This window comes from Glycine soja, chromosome 8 (assembly GCF_004193775.1).
Source record: "Glycine soja cultivar W05 chromosome 8, ASM419377v2, whole genome shotgun sequence".
Lineage (NCBI taxonomy): Eukaryota > Viridiplantae > Streptophyta > Magnoliopsida > Fabales > Fabaceae > Glycine > Glycine soja.
In genome coordinates, this window is record NC_041009.1 from 25,959,785 (window position 1) to 25,978,403 (window position 18,619).

The following is an 18,619-nucleotide window of genomic DNA, read 5'->3' on the forward strand; positions in this document are numbered from 1 at the left end:
TAGTTCCGTGAAGAAAATCCAAGCCGAGGCGCTTCCGTAACGTTTCAGTGTGTAATTACACGAAGATTCTCGACCGTTCTTCAAGATTCATCGTTCGTTCTTCGTTTGCTTCAGTCTTCAACAGGTAAGTACCTCAAACCGAGCTTTTCAATTCATTCTATGTACCCGTGGTGGTCCACATTTTGTTTCATGTATTTTTATTCTCGTTTTCATTCGCTTTTTATACCCCCTTTTGACGTGCTTAAGCCATTTATTTAAGTCATTTCTCGCCTAATCTAAAAATAAAATAAATTTCCACCGATCGTTTGAATTGTATCATCCGTTAATTTCGGTTAAAATAAATTCCGACCGTTTGGTCATGCCGTAACTACGTTGGAAATCAAAAGAAAGGAAAAATAATAATATAATAATCAAAAAATACCCTTTTAGTAACATAAAGCGAAAAATCAATCGAACGTTTTCTCTTTGGGATTTCTCATTCTTAATTGAATTGACTAATAACTAAAGTGAAACTAAGGCTAAAATCAAACTCGCCTAGTCAAGCTCGTCCACAAAAATAGGGTTTTCAAAGTTTATCATTTCAATTTCTTACCAAGTAAAATGGATCATTTTTAAGGTCCAACGCCTTAAAATGATCACCTTTCAAGTAAAAAAGAATCACTCGATTCACGCATAAGAAAGAACTACGTAGGTCTGATTTCCTCTCCAAAGGAGGGTACGTAGGAGCAAAAGCCCCGCTTTTGTCGACCTCAAAAAAATAAAAAGAAATAAAAGTTAAGGTAACACAATTTCCACAATTCTAAAAAATGGGATGTTGTCCTTTAAGACAAACGTGAGACGTGCTAATACCTTCATCAAACGTAAATACAACTCCCGAACTTAGAATTTTCATTTTGACCGGTTTCCTTCGGTTTTCCCGACGTTTTCCACAAATAAACGTTGGTGGCGACTCCGTGCACCTTTCCTCCTTTGGAAAGCGCACCCGTGAGCCTCGCCCTCGCTCGCTCGCGAAGGGCACGTTGCGACAGGACTTTATTAATTTAACTATTCACTTTAAACCAAACTTCAGGGAGGTTTAGTGATTTTAAAATAAGTTTAGATAGGTAAGTTGGGGGAGTATGTGGAACTATAAAGTGGTAAAGTGTAATATACCCTAGTTTTTTTCAGTCACATGTCCTCTTTTATGATAAGCTTATTTTGTTAAATTTTTTTTATATGATGTTGTCTATTTGTGCTAACTGTTGATGACTTAATTTTATTTAATTAGTTGTTTATCTATTTTAGAAAATGTTTGATCTGGATGGTGCTCATGTTTTTGCTATGGACATTTCAAATCAAATTTTATTAATTACACAAAAGCGAAAGGCAATAGGTGGAATGCACTTGTTAACTAAAGTAAGATTCTTCAATTTGAAGTATTTATGTGTATATGTATGTGGCTTTAGTATATCTTAACTCTTATACAATGAAGGATTTCAATTTAACCTTTATGGGAACTCGACTTTGTAGATGAGCTTGATGTCTCCATTTGAGATGCAAAACATCTTACTGCCTTCCGGCACAAATGGTATTAAAGACCTACACATTTCTGCTTCTCATAGTAGTAGCCTGGCTCTCTTTGCTTCTCTAGGAAAGAAATTATCAATGCTCAGGTATGGTTGCATTAAGTACTAATTCATCTTGTCTGACGTAGTAAAAATTTGGTCATTGATGTATTTCCTTTTGTTACAGCTTGGACAGCGGCAACCTTGTTGTCAATTATGACCTACAGGTGTAGTTTGATTCAATATTTTGATTTGGTAATTTAGTAGTAATAAAGCTGTTGGAAATATTTTGTAATTGCTATGTTTTGTGGTTTTTAAGATTGGTATTGCTTGTATATTTAACTTTTTATCCTCCTTGAGTTGAGTAATATAAATTCATAAGGACCAGCTAAAAAGACAGCAAGTCTGTAAAGGTTTTCAGTCTCTTTGCATGTTTTTCCAAAGACGGCCTTTTAAAGTAACCATTAACTAAACACCATGAAGAAGATAAAAAAAAACCAGTGATTTCCATAAAGGATGCAGTGTTGTAAGTAGATATCCAGAAAGTCTAGCTTTTTTCTCCAACCTTAGGCATGAACTAACTGCAAATAGCATACGGCAGGAGGGCAAGGCCATCAATCGCCATTAGTTCCCCTGATTCCAAAGCCTCAAATGTCATAAGAGAAAATCCTCCCAACTACATGTAGAAAATTATAAATAAATTCTTAAAATAGTTTTTTTTTCATGCCCCATTTCCCCTTGTTCTACTAATTTATTGCTCAAAGATTGTAATCTATCACAAGCTGAGCTTACTAGTCCCTCTTTGGGGGGTTTCACCTTTACTAGAATTGTATTCCAAGTTCCTAAATGGTCTTGTTCATGGGATCTCAACAATTCACATTACATATATGTTGGACTACAGGTCAACACTTTGGTTTTGTATTTATTTGATGTGGGAACTTCAAATGCTAATCTTCATATAACTTCCTTGCAGAATGGTTCTGTCTTGGTGTTTGATATGTGGCAAACTGTAGGACCCATGAAATCTCTAGTTGGTTTGACTAGCAACCCTGTGCATACTGTACATGCTCTTGCACAAACTTCAAGTTTGTCTTCTGGTGTTAAAACCATTCTATCTGCATCTGTCGTTGGCCTTTGTTAGTGGAACATTGATTCTGAAGAGCAGTAGGCTGCTTATATTTTATGGATATTTTCTTTACATATGTTCATTATCTTTGCCTTATACTTAAAAACCATCCCTTCTAGCCCCTGTACAAAGCATTTTTGGGTCCCTCTGGTCCTTGTTACACGAACTTTAAATTTCTTTGAATGTATGTGATCCTAAAGTCTTATTATTATTTTAAATTTCTTCTGATCAGTTTCTTAGGACTGTAGTAAAATGCATTTTTCATCACCAGATGTAAATAGAAGTTAATGACTTTTACCTACACATTATACATAGTAGGTAAAACCTATAGTGACAGAGAATTAGCCGTCATTATATGTCCCCTCAAAGTTGACGGAAGAAATGTCCGTAGGACAAAGTCTATCATACATTTACCTACGGATTTTTTATTTATAGTGACAATTTTTGTCCGTAGGTATATGTCATTTTTCTTGTAATTAAACTTTTTTTTGGAAGAACGTTAAAAATTGATTGTGTAACACTTGTATAATTACTTTTTTCACTTGATTATATGGAAGCACATTTAAAATAAATAATAGAAGTATAGCTTAGAATATCTTTCTTCTTTAAGTGCATATCTTGATAGTGAGAATGTGATTATTTAAATAAAAATAATATATTAATTAAGAGAAAAGATCAAATTACACCAATGTAATTTAATCAATTATTACACTATTTTATAATTTTATATAAAATGTAATTTTTATCGATTCGACCATTGAATTATATCTACACATTGTCAAAATTATTTGTGTCAAATTTTGTAAAAATTGAATAATAATAAGAAGGTAATCAAATGATTCATATTTTAGTATATTTTGAAAAATTTATATCATCTCAATTTTATTATGTATGAATGAGGTAACAAATAATTTTGAATTAATATAAAATTTTGTATATAAGATCTATATGAAAGGAATCTTCAATCCAATATTAAATTTTAAGAAAAAAATTATTCAATTAAAAATTATTAAACGGTGTAATAGTTGAACAAAATTACACCAATGTAATTTAATTAATTCTCATTAAGTAATAATTAATATATATATATTAATAATTGATAAATTTGATGATATATGTTATCACGTACCACTAATTATATAGTAATTTTTTTAATGATATATATTGTAACAAATTATATTTTAATCTCTATATATATATATATAATTAATAGATATGATGAAAAATGATATCTCAATGACTTTTCATCAATTTATATTGTTTAGGATAACTATATTTTATATATTATTATAAGTCTCATATTTATTTATATATATATATATATATATATATATATATATATATATATATATATATAATTAGTGACATTAATTATTATTAACATTATATTATAAACATATTATATATATATATATATATATATATATATTATTTGTTATTAAATTTGATGACTTTTAGTTATTATTATATTTAATGATTTTGTTTCTTTTATATATTGTAAGATTACTGTTGTGCATTCTGTTTAATTGTTATTGAACTCGTAAAACTAAATCTGAAACTTGAAATAAAAAATTAGTATAAATACATGTGTTTCTTTCTTTACCATTTGAAATAAAAAAATTAATTTTAAAGTTTTATAAAACTAATAAATAGTTTTATAAAAGTATTTATTTATTAAATATTTTTTTATTTGAGGTTAGATACTTAAATAATTAAAAAAAAAATCAGCTACCCATTTGATGAATTCCTGAATTTGTCCCTGAATGTAACCGCCAAACACATAGGAGAACAAATAACTCGTTTTAAAAGATAAAATAGTGATTAATGCACATTTTTCTCAACACATTTTTTAGTAGTATGAAGTTGAATATGAATTTTTAACACGCTAAATCAAACGAACACATTGTATAAGCAACTCATTTTAAAGAGTGAAACAAACACATTGTAGTTAATCCAATTTAAAATGTCAGTTACATTAATTAATTATTCACAAAAATGTCCTTAAATAAAATCATTTCACTTAGTTCTGTTAATACTTGGTAGAATACATTAATTTTAGTTTTTGGATGACATTAAGTTTAATTTTAACTCTTGATATGTAGAGAAATTGGGAAACTATATTATTTTGTCAATTCCCTTGCACAACTTATCTCTTTGCCATGCAGGGGAAACATGACATATTAATATTGGTAAGTTTTCTTTACACAAGTCATTTGACAGAGAGAAAAAAATCATTGTCACGGGTCTCTAATATTAAAAAAACATTTTTTATAAAAAAAATAAGGAAATTTTATTTAACTTCATCTTATTTAATGTTATTATTTCTAAAATATTTTTTCTTATCCTTGATACTAAATTGTAATGAAAGATAAATTGAAAAAATTATTTTTTAATTAAAATTAATACAATTAAATGTGATTAACTAATTTTCTTAGTTAATATATCTTTTTCTTGTTATATGTAACCAATTTTCTTAATTATGGTGAACTGATTAATTAGACTTTATATCTTCTTTGAGTGCATATATGATACACGCTAAAAAAATAATTAATGCATGTTTTTTTTCTCATTAAATTTTCTAATTGTTTCAAGATCAGCATCAATTTTAAACATGATATAACGCTCAATTAAGCAAATTATATAACAAATACCTCATTTTAAAAGTTAAAATAATAATTATTACGCCTTTTTTCAACACATTGTATAGTAATACGAAGATCAATGTGAATTTTCAAAGGGCTAGCTAAAACAAACACATGGATGATAAAAAAAAAACTAGTTTTTTCTTTTAAAGTATAACTATAACTAGCTTTTATAAAAAGGAAATATAAAACTATAACCAATCTTATAGTTATGGGTGTTTCAAATAATTTATTTTAAAAATAGTTATAGTTATAAAACTTTAACTAGTTTTATAGAAATAGTTATTTGAAATAACTTGTTTTTATTCATCCTAACTAGTTGTGTGATTGATTTTAAATATAACATGTTATATAGTTGGTTATATAACTAATTTATTTATAACTAGTTATATACTCATATTTTAAAAAAAATAACTAGCTATATCAAATTATATTTATATTTTAAAAATTATTTATGATTATAGTTATAATATACCCATTTATAATCTAATTATTTATTAAGTAGTGTTATAGTTACAAACACATTACAAAATAAGTAGTTCATTTTAAAGAGAAACTAATATTCTAGATCATTAATACTCATTTTCATCTTTATTATAAGATCTATATTAAAAGTATGATTTGATCCTTATTATAAGATCTAATCTAAATTTTTTCATGTATTAATTATTTTTCACAAAAAATACTCTTAATTAAAGTGATTTCTCTTAATTCAATAATTAGTTGGAAGAGTACAATAAAATTTTAGTCTTTGGATGGCATGAAGACTAATTTCAATTTTCCTTTTGATATGGATAGAATTTGAAAAATTGTATTATTTGTCTAGAAAGGTAAAAATCACAAAAAAAAAAAAGAGGTGAATTGTGATATTAGAAAATGACTATCATTTGTTCCTTAAAGACACACCAACAAGATTTTTTTTCAAAAGAGTTACTTCCTCCATTTCTATATATAAGACATAATTACCTAATTCATTAACATTAAAAAAAGTTGTTAGTTTAATTAATAACAATAAATTTCTCTAAAATTTGTAACATTTTCAAAATTATTTTTATCATTAATACTCTCACCTCTTCTAATTATATTAATGCAAGAAACATTATATATTAAGTTTTATAAAAAGGAAAAAATACTAATTCAAATTTGGGTCTTATAAATATGAACCATCAATCATACTTAACAGACTTAAAAATCTATTTTCTCAAAAAAAAAAAAAAAACAAACCATAATATGTGTAAAACAGGTAAGGAGAGCAAGAAGATAACTAGTTTGTCTCGGTCACTTATATACGTCTAATTCTTTGTAACTCACCCAGTTTCAATTATCTTTTTTTAAAAAAATACAAATATTTTTCCGTATCACTTTTGCTTTTCCTATCCAACAAAACATAACACATTAATGTTTTTAAGTTTTGTTCACAATGGTAGTTTTGAAAAAATAAAATGAATGTAATTACTCCCTTCGTCACACATAGTAATCGTGGTACAAGAAAAAAAATCTCTAAATAATTATCATTTTAACTTTTGAATGTAACATTAATTATTTTTTTCACTTATATTTTTTATATTAACTGAAAAAGCTAAAAAAGCCAAAAATAAATTAATGATGATGTTAATTTCATAAAATTATTATTCTTCCATCTATTTATTGATTTTCTTGTGTGTATAAAATAACTTAAAACTCAATTATAATTAAACGAAAGCACTCGATAATAAAGATTAGAAGGAGTAAAAAATATTAATAATTAATATTACGTGTGTGGAAATATCAACTGTTATTTTCTGTCATTATTATTTTAAAAGATAAAATAATTAATAAAAATTAATGTTATACATGCATGTAATGAAAAATATAAGAGTTTAGGAACACATTTATTTTGTCATTAAAGACTTAGCAAATATATGTCAAACAGAAAACATAAAAATGTAACAGGACAGTTGGACAATGCACATTCGTTCATCACACAAAGTGATGATGCAAAATGAAAACGGTGAGTGCGTGGCGCATGAAACCGCAGAAAAATAGAGGAGAGAGAGAATAAACAGAAGAGAGTGAAAGAGTCTTTCAGTGTGAAACAACTGAAAAACAGAGAAAGCGACAGGGCAGAGAAAAAGAGGTTCCAAAGCAGCCACCATAACAGTGAATACACATAGTTACAAAACAAGCATAAGGTAAAATTTACCTAGAAAAAGGTCTTCGATTCTCGTGGCATAAACATTAAACAAAAGGGTGTTCTATGTTTTTATTAATGCAATTGGGGTTAATTGTTTTATAGAGATTTGCGCCTGTTTCAATCCGTGTACCAAGGTAGCCACTTTTTTTCTTTTCTTTTGTTTTTTCTGTTAACCCAGACACAGGTGATAGATCGGTCATAAAAAAATATATTTTGGGACAGAAAAATCTTGGCCATAGATTTGTAATCTTTTCATCTCAAAAAATTTCTCGTGCTGTTGTGTCTCTATATATACTGTGCAACTCCATCTCTTACGGTTTCTCTCTTTTTGGTCAGAGGGAGAGTAGTGTGTGTGTGTGTTTTTTGTTTGGATTTCTATGAGGAATCCATTGAAGGAGGAAGAACAGGAGATTTATGTCGTCTTGGTTTTATTTGGAAGTAGTGATTGGAGCTTTGTTGAAGCTCGGGTTCGGTTACGCTTGTGTTTGCTGCATGCTACTCTGGTTGGTGTTGAATTCTGCTGTTTCGATGAGTTTGAGGTCAAAAAGGTAATGTTGGATTTTTGTGCTGGAAGCTATTTGTTGTTCATGTTTTGGATTTGATGTTGGAGTTTGTAATTTTTTTTTCTCGGGGTTGTGTTTTTATTTTGTTTTATTTTTGCAGGACATGTTATGGAATTCTGGTTTGTTATGGAGGCTTTCAGATAAAAAAATTCTCTGCTTTCTTCCTCCTTTGGAGAGTGGATCTCACTTGATGTTCTTGAAATTATGAGGGATTTTTTTTTTGGTTTATTAAAAAAAATTATTTTGTTTTGTTGAACAATTTTTCTGGGTATTTTGAGGGGTTTTGACCCAATTTTTTTTACCATGGTGGAGCCTCTTAATCAATCGACTCCTAGGACGAAAAAAATGAAACACAAGCGAAATCCGATTCATGACTCGAAAATGACGAGGAAACTGCGCATCATTTGCAATGATCCTGATGCTACTGACTCTTCATCTGATGAGGATGAGTATTTTGGGAATGTTAGGAAGATGAAGAGAACTGTGCTTGAGATTGCTCTTCCACCTGTTCCGGTTAACCCTGTGGTTGCAGATGAAACTAGTACTGAGAGCACAAACAATGATGAATTGAACCAGACGAAGAGGGTTATGGCGAAAACCCCCTCAGTGAAGAGGCAATCTTGTGGGAAATACAAAGGTGTTCGGATGCGGAAATGGGGCAAATGGGCCGCGGAGATTCGTGACCCTTTCAAGGGCACGCGAATCTGGTTGGGCACTTTCAGCACTGCAGAAGAGGCTTCTCAAGCCTATGAGACCAGAAGGCTTGAGTTTGAGGTCATGGCCAAGGCTCTATCTGATGAGAAGAGCAACAATGGCAGCAGCAACAACAATGTTGTTGCTTCTGCTGAAACTGAAACTGTGGCTGCCCCTGAAAATAACAGTTCAAACTATTGTGTTTCTTCTGCTGCAGGTTCTGTATCAGACTCCAAGTCTGCTTTTATGGATGAATCAGAGAGTGTGTTGTCACACACATCACCATCTTCTGTGCTTGAATTGGATACATCTGCTTCCAATTTGATTGGGAGTGGTAAGGTTTCAAGCAATGAAATTGTTGAGACTAAAGGGTTGGAGGCCGAAGTTGCTGAGACTAAAAGTTTGGCAGCTGAATTTGCCGAGCTGGAAATCCAAGATTTGAGTATGCTGAATGTACCATCCCCATCTGCTGTTGCTGCTGCTACGTCTGAGTATGAATTGGATTTGTTGGCATTTGACAGTTTCAAATATGGATTTGATTATGAACATGGCTTTGACGATGATTTTGCTGCCCTGGAAGACATTCACATTTGCAGTTTTGATGATAATGAGCCTAGCGAGCTTCCTGATTACGATTTTGATGACTTTGGTGCTGATGAGTTTGCTGGTTGGATTGAAGAACCCCTCAATATACCTTGCGTATAGATTTTGCAGCTACATAGGAATGAGTTCTATCCAAGAGAATTACAAGTTTTGTGTCATTGCTTAAAAATGCTCTACAGTTTTGTGAGATCTCAGGAAAAAACTAGTTCCTGGGGGTGTTGTTTTGTTTTAATTTATTTGTTTCTTTAGGGAGATGGAAGATCAATGAGAGGTTAAGAGAGAATGCCTTGGTTTTCCTTGTGCTATTAGAGCCGTCCAAGGGTTTTTCAATTTCTATTATCATGAAAGTTCTGAGTGTGTAGAAGTCTATCAAACTTGAATTCTATTATCTTTATGAAAAATTCTATGGTATCCTTGGAAATTTAAAGGTTTTGGTACTGTTGTTGAAAATGCTCTCTCCCTTCTCTTTCCCCTCTCTTATTTGTTGTGTTCAAACTCATTCAACTAATAGTTAAAAAAAGTTATACCAAAATCCTTAAATTTTGTTGGGTACAATAGCAACTCTCTATTTTGATTGCAAATACGTGTGAATTTCGTTCATTGTTATGTTGGATATATAAAATGCATAAAAACCATTTTCCATTTTTTTTCCTGTGGAAGCTCCAAGTTTTGTACCCGGATTCTTGTTGCCTTACTCAGGCATTTATGCAATCAGTAAATCGAAATTATTGAATAAAGATTTAATAACTGGTATTTTATCTCAATGAATCATATTTAAAGCATGTAAAACATGCATTTCATATCTCTGCCCTTCATTCTTCTCAATGGTTATGGTTATAATTCTGTTCTTTTGGTTTAGTATTATCATAATTAGGACGTTAGTATTCTTCTGTACATTATGAGAATGAGAACGAAGTATTTATACAATGATAAGTAAAAACCAATAAAAACAAAATAACATCTAATTAGCTAAATAACAGAAAAGTAAAACTAATTAACTAAAATGAGAGATATATTGTAACAGCCCCCCTCAAGTTGGATGAAATATATTTTGGAGAACCAACTTGCGAGTGATATCTTCAAATGGCGGACGGGGAAGAGCCTTAGTGAATATATCTGTAATTTGCTAAGTGGTTTTGACATGAATAAGCCTGATAAAATTTAAGGCAACATGCTCACGAACAAAATGAACATCTATGTCTGTGTTTGGATCGTTGGTGAGGAATAGGATTGGTAGACAAGTAAATGGCTGAGATATTGTCACATAAAACCATAACCATTGGAGGAGGATGATGAAAGAAACGAAGAAGTTGTTGAAGCCATAATAATTCAGAAGTGATGGAGGCAATAGCTCTATATTTAGCTTCAGCTGAAGATCTAGAAATTGTTGGTTGTCTCTTAGATTTCCAGGTGAGAAGAGAATCACCCATGAAAATGCAATAACCCGTAGCTGATCTTTTACTGTCCACGCAGCTGCCCCAATCCGCGTCTACATAAGCAATCAAGTTGAATTTGGATTGTGAAGAGAAGAAACCTCCTTGACCAGGAGTGGCCTTAAGGTAATGAAGTATGTGGTGAGCAGCTTGTAGATGAGGCATGCGAGGTTGACTCATTAATTGACTTAATTTTTTTACAACAAAACAAATGTCTGGTTGAGAGATGCTAACATACAAGAGTCTGCCAAGTAATCTTCTGTATGCAGAAGGATCTGGAAGAAGTTCTCCATCAATGGATGTGAAATGTTGACCTGGATCCACAGGAATAGGAGTAGGTTTGGCATGACTAAAGCCTGTATCTTCAAGGAGCTGAAGGATATATTTTCATTGACAGAGATGAGCTCCTTTAGGTGATTTAGCAATCTCCAAGCCAAGAAAACACTTTAAATCACCAACAATATTAAGCTTAAACAAATTTTGTATTAGATGTTGACATTTAAGCAAAGAATTTGAATTTGGTCCTGCAAGAATGATATCATCAACATATACAAGGAGATAAACAATGTGGTTACCACAACCATGACAGAAAAGGGAATAATCACTGGTACACTGAATAAATCCATGAGATTGCAAAGAGATAGAGAATCGTTGGAACCACTTCCTTGAAGCTTGTTTTAAGCCATATATGGATCTTTTCAGTTTGCACACGAGATTGTTAGACAAGTGGCCTCAGATATCTTAAGAAGGGGGGGGGGGTTGAATTAAGATATTCCAAACTACTTCCCCAATTAAAAATCTATTTCACTTTCTATTCAAGTTATAAATTCCCTTAACAATGAACTTCTTAAATATTAATTCAAATAAAAACAATTTGAATATGAATATAAAGCAATAATGACCAAAGGATTTTAAGGGAAGAGAAAATGCAAACTCAGATTTATACTGGTTCGGCCACACCCTTGTGCCTACGTCCAGTCCCCAAGCAACCCGCTTGAGAGTTCCACTATCTTGTAAATTCCTTTTACAAGTTCTAAACACACAAGAACAATCCTTCCTTTGTGTTTAGAATTCCTTTACAACAAGAGACTCTCGGTCTCTTAATCCCTTAACGAATTAGAAGGAGAAGAAGAATGAATCTCTCTAGAAAGAGATAGATTTTACAAATTGAGCACTCAAATAATTTCTTAATGAATTGCAATTGAATTGGCCAAGGAATTCTTAAGAGGATAAAATGATTTTGCTCTTTGAGAGGATAAACACTTTTGTTCTGAAAAACTCTGAGCAAATTCGTGTTATAAGTCACATATATATAGACCATTGGTGGTCATGAAAAAGCCCTTTGAGAAGTTGTGACTCTTAGAAAGATTTTTCTGAAAATCTTGTCTGGTAATCGATTACAGGAATTGTGTAATCGATTACAGCTTTTAAAATTTGAATTAAAACATTTATTTGAATTAAAACATTTATTAACTGCGGGTAATCGATTACCAAAATTGTGTAATCGATTGCACAGTCTAAAATTTAAATTCAAATTTTAGTAGCTGTTGTAAAACATATTTGGCCACTGGTAATCGATTACATCCTCTGGTAATCGATTACCAGAGAGTAAATCCTTTGAAAAACACTTTTTAATTTAAATTACTTGGCCAAACCTTTTGCTAATTCAATTAGGAATTCCCTTCCTAATATACTAGTGATCATCTTGATGTTGTGACTTGTAATCTTGAAGTATTGTCTTGAATTTAATCTTGAAAAGCCCATTTGCATCAATTGCATCATATCATGATGATCATCATCAAAACACCAAAGGCAATTGCATCTACAGAGATTACCTTGAGCTGGTTGAGGGAGTTGATAACCTTGTGGTATTTTCATGTAGACTTCTTCGGTTAGATGACCATTCAGGAAGGCGTTTTGTACATCCAATTGTATAAAAGACCACTTTTCAATGGCAGCAAGAGATAAGAGGACACAGATAGTAGTTATAGTAGCAACCGGTGAGAAGGTGTCAAGAAAATCAATGCCAGCATCTTGTGTAAATCCACGGGCAACAAGATGCACTTTGCGTTTGGCAAGAGAACCATCTGCATTATATTTCACCTTATAGACCCATTTACAGCTAATTGCCTTTTTGTCTTTGGGTAATGGATCAATATCCCAAGTGTTGTTAACATCCATAGCTTGTAACTTAGTAGCCATGGCATCTCGCCATTCAGGGAATTGAACAGCTTGATGATAGTAAGTAAGCTCATATACAGTGGTGATTTGCAGGGTGAAATGTCTGTGTGAAGTGGACAATTGATCATAGGATAAGAGGTGATTGATGGAGTTAGATCACCTAAGATTGGGAATGTTGACATGGAAATCATTAAGGTTAGATGGAAGAGTAGATTGTCTGGATGATCTGTGGGTAAGAGCAGATGGCTGAGTGAAATTTTGAATGGTTGTGGGAGACTCAGATTCATTAATGATGCCTGCGGAAGGTACAAGAGCATCATTGAAGGGTGGGTCATGTAATTTTGCTATTGGGGATATATCTACAACTGGTTGAGGAAGGGAGACATGATGAAAAGGATCTTGAGTTTGGTTGGTGATGGAAGAATTAGAACTTTGTTGCATAGCAAAAGGAAAAATGTCTTCATGAAATTTAACATTCTGAGAAATCATAATTTTTCTAGAAGCAAGGTTGTAGAGCTTATATCCTTTAACACCCGGAGGATAGCCAATAAAGACAGTAGGTTCAGCTTGTGGATGAATTTATGCCTGGCATGTTGTTGAGTGTTGACATAACATAAAGAACCAAAAACCTTGAAAATGTTGTAGTCAGGTTCTTTAAGATACAAGACTTGATAACGACTCTATTTTTGTAAAATAGAGGTAGGAATTCTGTTGATAATGTAAGTAGCTGGCAAAATGCAATCTCCCCAAAATTCCAGTGGAACTTTAGATTGAAACATAATAGAACGGGCTATATTGAGAAGATGTTGGTGTTTTCTTTCAGCCACTGAATTTTGTTCAGGTGTGTAGGGATATGAAAATTGATGTAAAGTGCCTTCATTAGCTAAAAATTCAGTCAACAAAAATTCCTTTGCATTATCACTTCGAAAGCATTTTATGGTTTTGCCAAATTGGGTTTTGATAAGTTTTAAAAAAATTTGAATGCAAACAGAAGCTTGATGTTTTGATTTTAGTAAAAAAAACCCATGTAAATCTACTATGATCGTCAACAAAAGTAAGGACGTATTTATAATGGTCATAAGTAACAATATGAAAAGGTCCCCATAGATCACAATGAACCAAATCAAAACAAGAATCAGCCATTTTATGATTGTTAGGAAAAGAGAGGCGTTTTTGTTTAGCTAGAGGACACACAACAATCTTGGCAAGAAAAAATACTAGGTAAATTGATACTTTTATTAGAAATAAGCAATCGAAGAACAACATCAGATAAATGTCCTAATCTAGAGTGCCATCTGTCTACAAGAAGATTGGGATCATTATGAGTGTGAATATTAGCAATAGTATGATGAGATGAATTGATTAAAAAACTAGTTGACTTATTATGTAAACCGTGGAGAATGTAAAGGCCATCCAAGGTGCTACCCTTGCCAATCTCCTTCAAATTTAGTGGATCCTATATGGCAAAAGAGGAATGATAAAAAGAGATCTTGGTCCCATTAAACTTAGTTAGAGAACTTACAGAGAGAAGATTGACCTTAAAATCTAGTATAAACAGGACTTTATGAAGAGTAATATGATTATTTAGTTTAATAGAACCGATGGCCTTTACTTCAACAACATTTCAGGTGGGAAGGTAAACAAATTGGTTATTTATATGACTAAAGCATATATAATTATCCAAAGAACATGTGATATGAGTAGTAGCCCCGGAATTGACTATCCAAATTGAGGAATTGCCGATATTTGGATAGGTGGTGAAGATCAAATTTTTTAAAAAATAAAAGGTCAACTTACCAGGTGTTGATGAGGATGTAGAATTAGGCTGCTGTGATGAAGCAGCAGGAGCTACCTGACGTTGAAGAAGTGTGAGAAGTTGATCGTATTGAGCTTGTGTTAGTTGCATGGGACCATCTGCTGTGAGATTATCACTAGAAGCGGTGACTTGATTAACAGTAAAGGTGGATTTCTTGTAAGCTATGGGGTAGTCGTGTTTCCTGTAGCATTTGGATTCTGTGTGGCCAAGCATTTTACAGTGGCTGCATTTGGGGCGTTCTCTTTTTGTGGAACCAGATTTTGGAGGTTTGGGAGAGGGTGGTGGAACAACAAAAGCAACTGATGAAGGTTGTTGAGAAAGAATGCCAAGTTCTTGACGTTTTTCTTCTTGAACCATGCACGCTGAGCCCAAAGGGTGAGCTGAGCGCTACTGCTCCCTTTAACACTTCAAGATTTTAGCCTCTTTTGACCTGAAATTGTGCAAATTTTATCATTAAGTCACATGGGAGATACTTTAGAGACAACTATAACTATAAAACAAGATTTATTTACAAATCCCTACAAAATAACTAAAAATTGGGGAAACTATACAAGTTTTGGAAAATGTTTTCTATACAAAAGTTAGTCGTATAAGACGAACAAACTACAAGGGAGAAAACATGACTAATGAAAGGAAGAGGATCCATAAGCAAGATTTGGCCACTGATTTGAGAATAATTGTCATTCAGGCCCATCAAGAAGGACATAACATGTTTAGAATGAAGATAATCCAATAGGGGTTTGACTCCTTCACATGTACATGAGTGGGGGGGTTGGAAATCACTTAATTCTTCCCAAAGAGACTTGATCTTGGCAAAGTATTGGTTGATGGACATGGAACCTTGAGTGCAAGAGAAAATGACTTTCTTCAATTGGAAAACTCGAGGCCCGTTATGTTGTCAATTCGGGAGTTTAAATCATCCCATAAAATTGCTGTCGTGGATGAGTAGATAACACTAGTAGCAATTTCTTTATTAACAGAGTTGAGAAGCCAAGATCGGACAATGCTATTGTTTCTTTTCCATAAAGAGAGTTTCGTTGGGTCTTGTGGTTGCAAGATTAAGCCATCAATGAATCCCATCTTGTTCTTGGATTCAAGAGCAATGACAACAGCACGACGCCAAGAACCAAAATTGTCACCATTCAAAGGGGTAATACTATGGCTCGGATGATCCGCATGGTGGATGAAGAAAGGGCCGTGAGGATCAAGCGGAAGAGAAGAAATAGCAGCCATGAAAGAAATAGAAATGGTGGAAGGGAATAAAAAAACTTCTAATACCATATCACAATTACTGCAACATAAAGAAACAGAGAAGCAAGGAGAAAGAAACAAGAGGAAAATGAAGAAATATGTGAAATATTCTTCTGTACATTATGAGAATGAGAACAAAGTATTTATACAATAATAAGTAAAAACCAATAAAAATAAAATAACAGCTAATTAGCTAAATAACAGAAAAGTAAACTAATTAATTAAAATGAGAGATATATTGTAACAAAAGTATTTTCACAAACTTAGGCTTAAAGTTTCTCGTGCTTATTTAAGAAAGGATTTTATAGGAATCAAATTCAAAAGTGTATTTTACAGAAATTGAATCGAAGTTCTCGTTCACAAATCAAGTTCTCATTCACAAATTTAATATGCATTATCAATTGAATTAAACCCATTAGATAATGATTATAATTCTTTGATTACTTGAACGTGGATAGGTTATAATTCTTTTCATAAATGTGAATGAGTGAAATGCTGACTGCACCAAATACGGTTTCAAAGTTTCTTTGTAAAAAGAGGTTTCTGACTTCAAAGACATTTATTTGGTATTTTTCCTTGGCTGAAGAACGAGCCCCCCTATTCTATGCTTTGCGGAAGATAAGAGTTTATTTTTTTATAATATCAGGGGTGGAAAAGTAATACTACTTCTTTTTTTATATGTTTAGATATATTAGTTTTCTTTTTGTATCCCTAAATTCACGTTTTAGAATTTCAATTTTTAATTAATTATTTTTCTCAATAATATTCCTACTATATAATAGCTATTATAGTTTAAATAAATAAGAATTTAAATTATACTCTTTTTGATGTTTTTTATAAGACTCGAATTAAAGATAATATTTAATCTTTTCTTACCTGATTCAATACACAATGTCTCTTGAATTAATTATTTTTTTTATAAAATATGTTTAATTATGAGTTTTTTTTAGTTCAATCAATAGTCTTTTGTCTCATAATATTTGTCAAGTAAGAAAAAAAATAAATTTTAAAATAATAATTATTTTACTTTTTTAAAATAGTATTAATTATTTTTTTTACTTATACCTGTAATAAGTGTCATTATAACTTTTAGGATTGATAATATTAGTTTTGTAATCCTACAATTCTCTCTCATCTGTTAATTAACTTTCTGTAAAAAAAAAAAAAAAAAAGCCAGGAGAGCGATTGTTATGAGAAAAAGGGAGTAAATAAACTACATTAATTATCTTAGACAGACTCTTTCAAAGTTTAACTTTGTCTTGTATGTGAATCTTATTTTGACTATTCACGTACAATAAATAAAAATTAAAAAACATATATATCAAAGATGATAAATATTAAAGGAATTAAAATTGGTAATAAAATTTGAAAAAAAAATAAAAATATGCCTCATTAATATTAAGGGTAATTTAAAAAACATGATAAACTTAATTTATTAATTAAACTAATTAATTTTCTTAATTCTAATAAATTAGTTAATTGGATCTTATTTTATCTTGTATAAAAATATTTTTTTATTCAAAGGAATTAAACATAGTACCAAAGGATTTACAACACTCATATAATCAATAAAAAGTAAAATAATAAATATATTAATGACGAGAGATATTAAGTGAATCATAATATTTTAAAAAAGAATATAAATATGTATTATTAATATTAGGAATAATTATAAAACAAATAAATAGTTTAGGAAAAAAAATTTAATGCTACTAATTTAATTAATTAATTTTTCTTAGTTCTAATAAATTAGTTGATTGAATCTTTCAAAAAATTTGAAGGAAATAATTTATGAGAAAAAAAAATTATACATGGGCGACAATGTAAAAAGTTGATTGAATCCAATTATAACCTACCATTTTTGATAAATTAGTTTATTTTTAAAATAATTATCTTAAAATAATTTAAACAATAATTTATAATTAAATAATAATGTAAAATTATTTTATACCGCATATAGATTAACCTCATAATTTATTACTACTAATGAGATATAAAGAAGAATATTATATATAAACCAAGTGATAAAGGATAACTGACTAAGTAAGATTGAATTATTTGAGTATTATTTAAGTTTAATTTTTGATAAAAAAATATTTTTTTTAATAGACTTTATTTATTTTTTAATTAAATTTTGAATCGATCAAAGTCTTTTTCCTATCATGAATATGAAGCGGGGAGTTAAAAAAAATAGCATATAAATGAGGAAAGTGTGGACAAAGGCATGGTGTTTTTATCAAACTAAAGATATCGTCAACCACAGGCCGCCGAAGATTATGTATCCCGATAAGGGACTTGTTTGGCAGTGAGCTAGCTGTACCCCATTGCCCCATACAAAACAAGCGATCATCCATACGCTGTCTTTGTCCGTGCGCGTCACACTTGTTTGGTACCAACCCAAGAGTGCTACTAGTGGCCAATGAAAAATTAGTGTATAAAAAAAATCAAAACAGAATGTTGGAAAGAGAAAAGAAAAGGAAAGAGAGGAAAAGTGATGAAAATAGTACAAAACTCTTCAAAAGGAAGGATACAGTACGATCGACTTTTGAGCCGACAACAATGTCTCTGCCAGATATTTTATTATTTTTGTTGAA

General features: G+C 31.1%; 1 protein-coding gene across 2 annotated transcripts; it reads left to right on the forward strand.

The window, feature by feature from the left end:
* The first annotated feature begins 7,291 nt into the window (after positions 1-7,291).
* LOC114422867 (ethylene-responsive transcription factor ERF118-like) lies at positions 7,292-9,794 on the forward strand. Of its 2 annotated transcripts, none has more exons than XM_028389417.1 (3): positions 7,292-7,483; positions 7,822-8,033; positions 8,149-9,794. In XM_028389417.1, exon 3 carries the CDS (start codon positions 8,352-8,354, stop codon positions 9,444-9,446), a length of 1,095 nt encoding a protein of 364 aa, XP_028245218.1. In that variant the 5' UTR covers positions 7,292-7,483; positions 7,822-8,033; positions 8,149-8,351; the 3' UTR covers positions 9,447-9,794. The 2 variants fall into 2 exon arrangements, with proteins under 2 accessions (XP_028245218.1, XP_028245219.1); XM_028389418.1 differs by having other exon boundaries at positions 7,928-8,033.
* Positions 9,795-18,619: the final 8,825 nt, after the last annotated feature.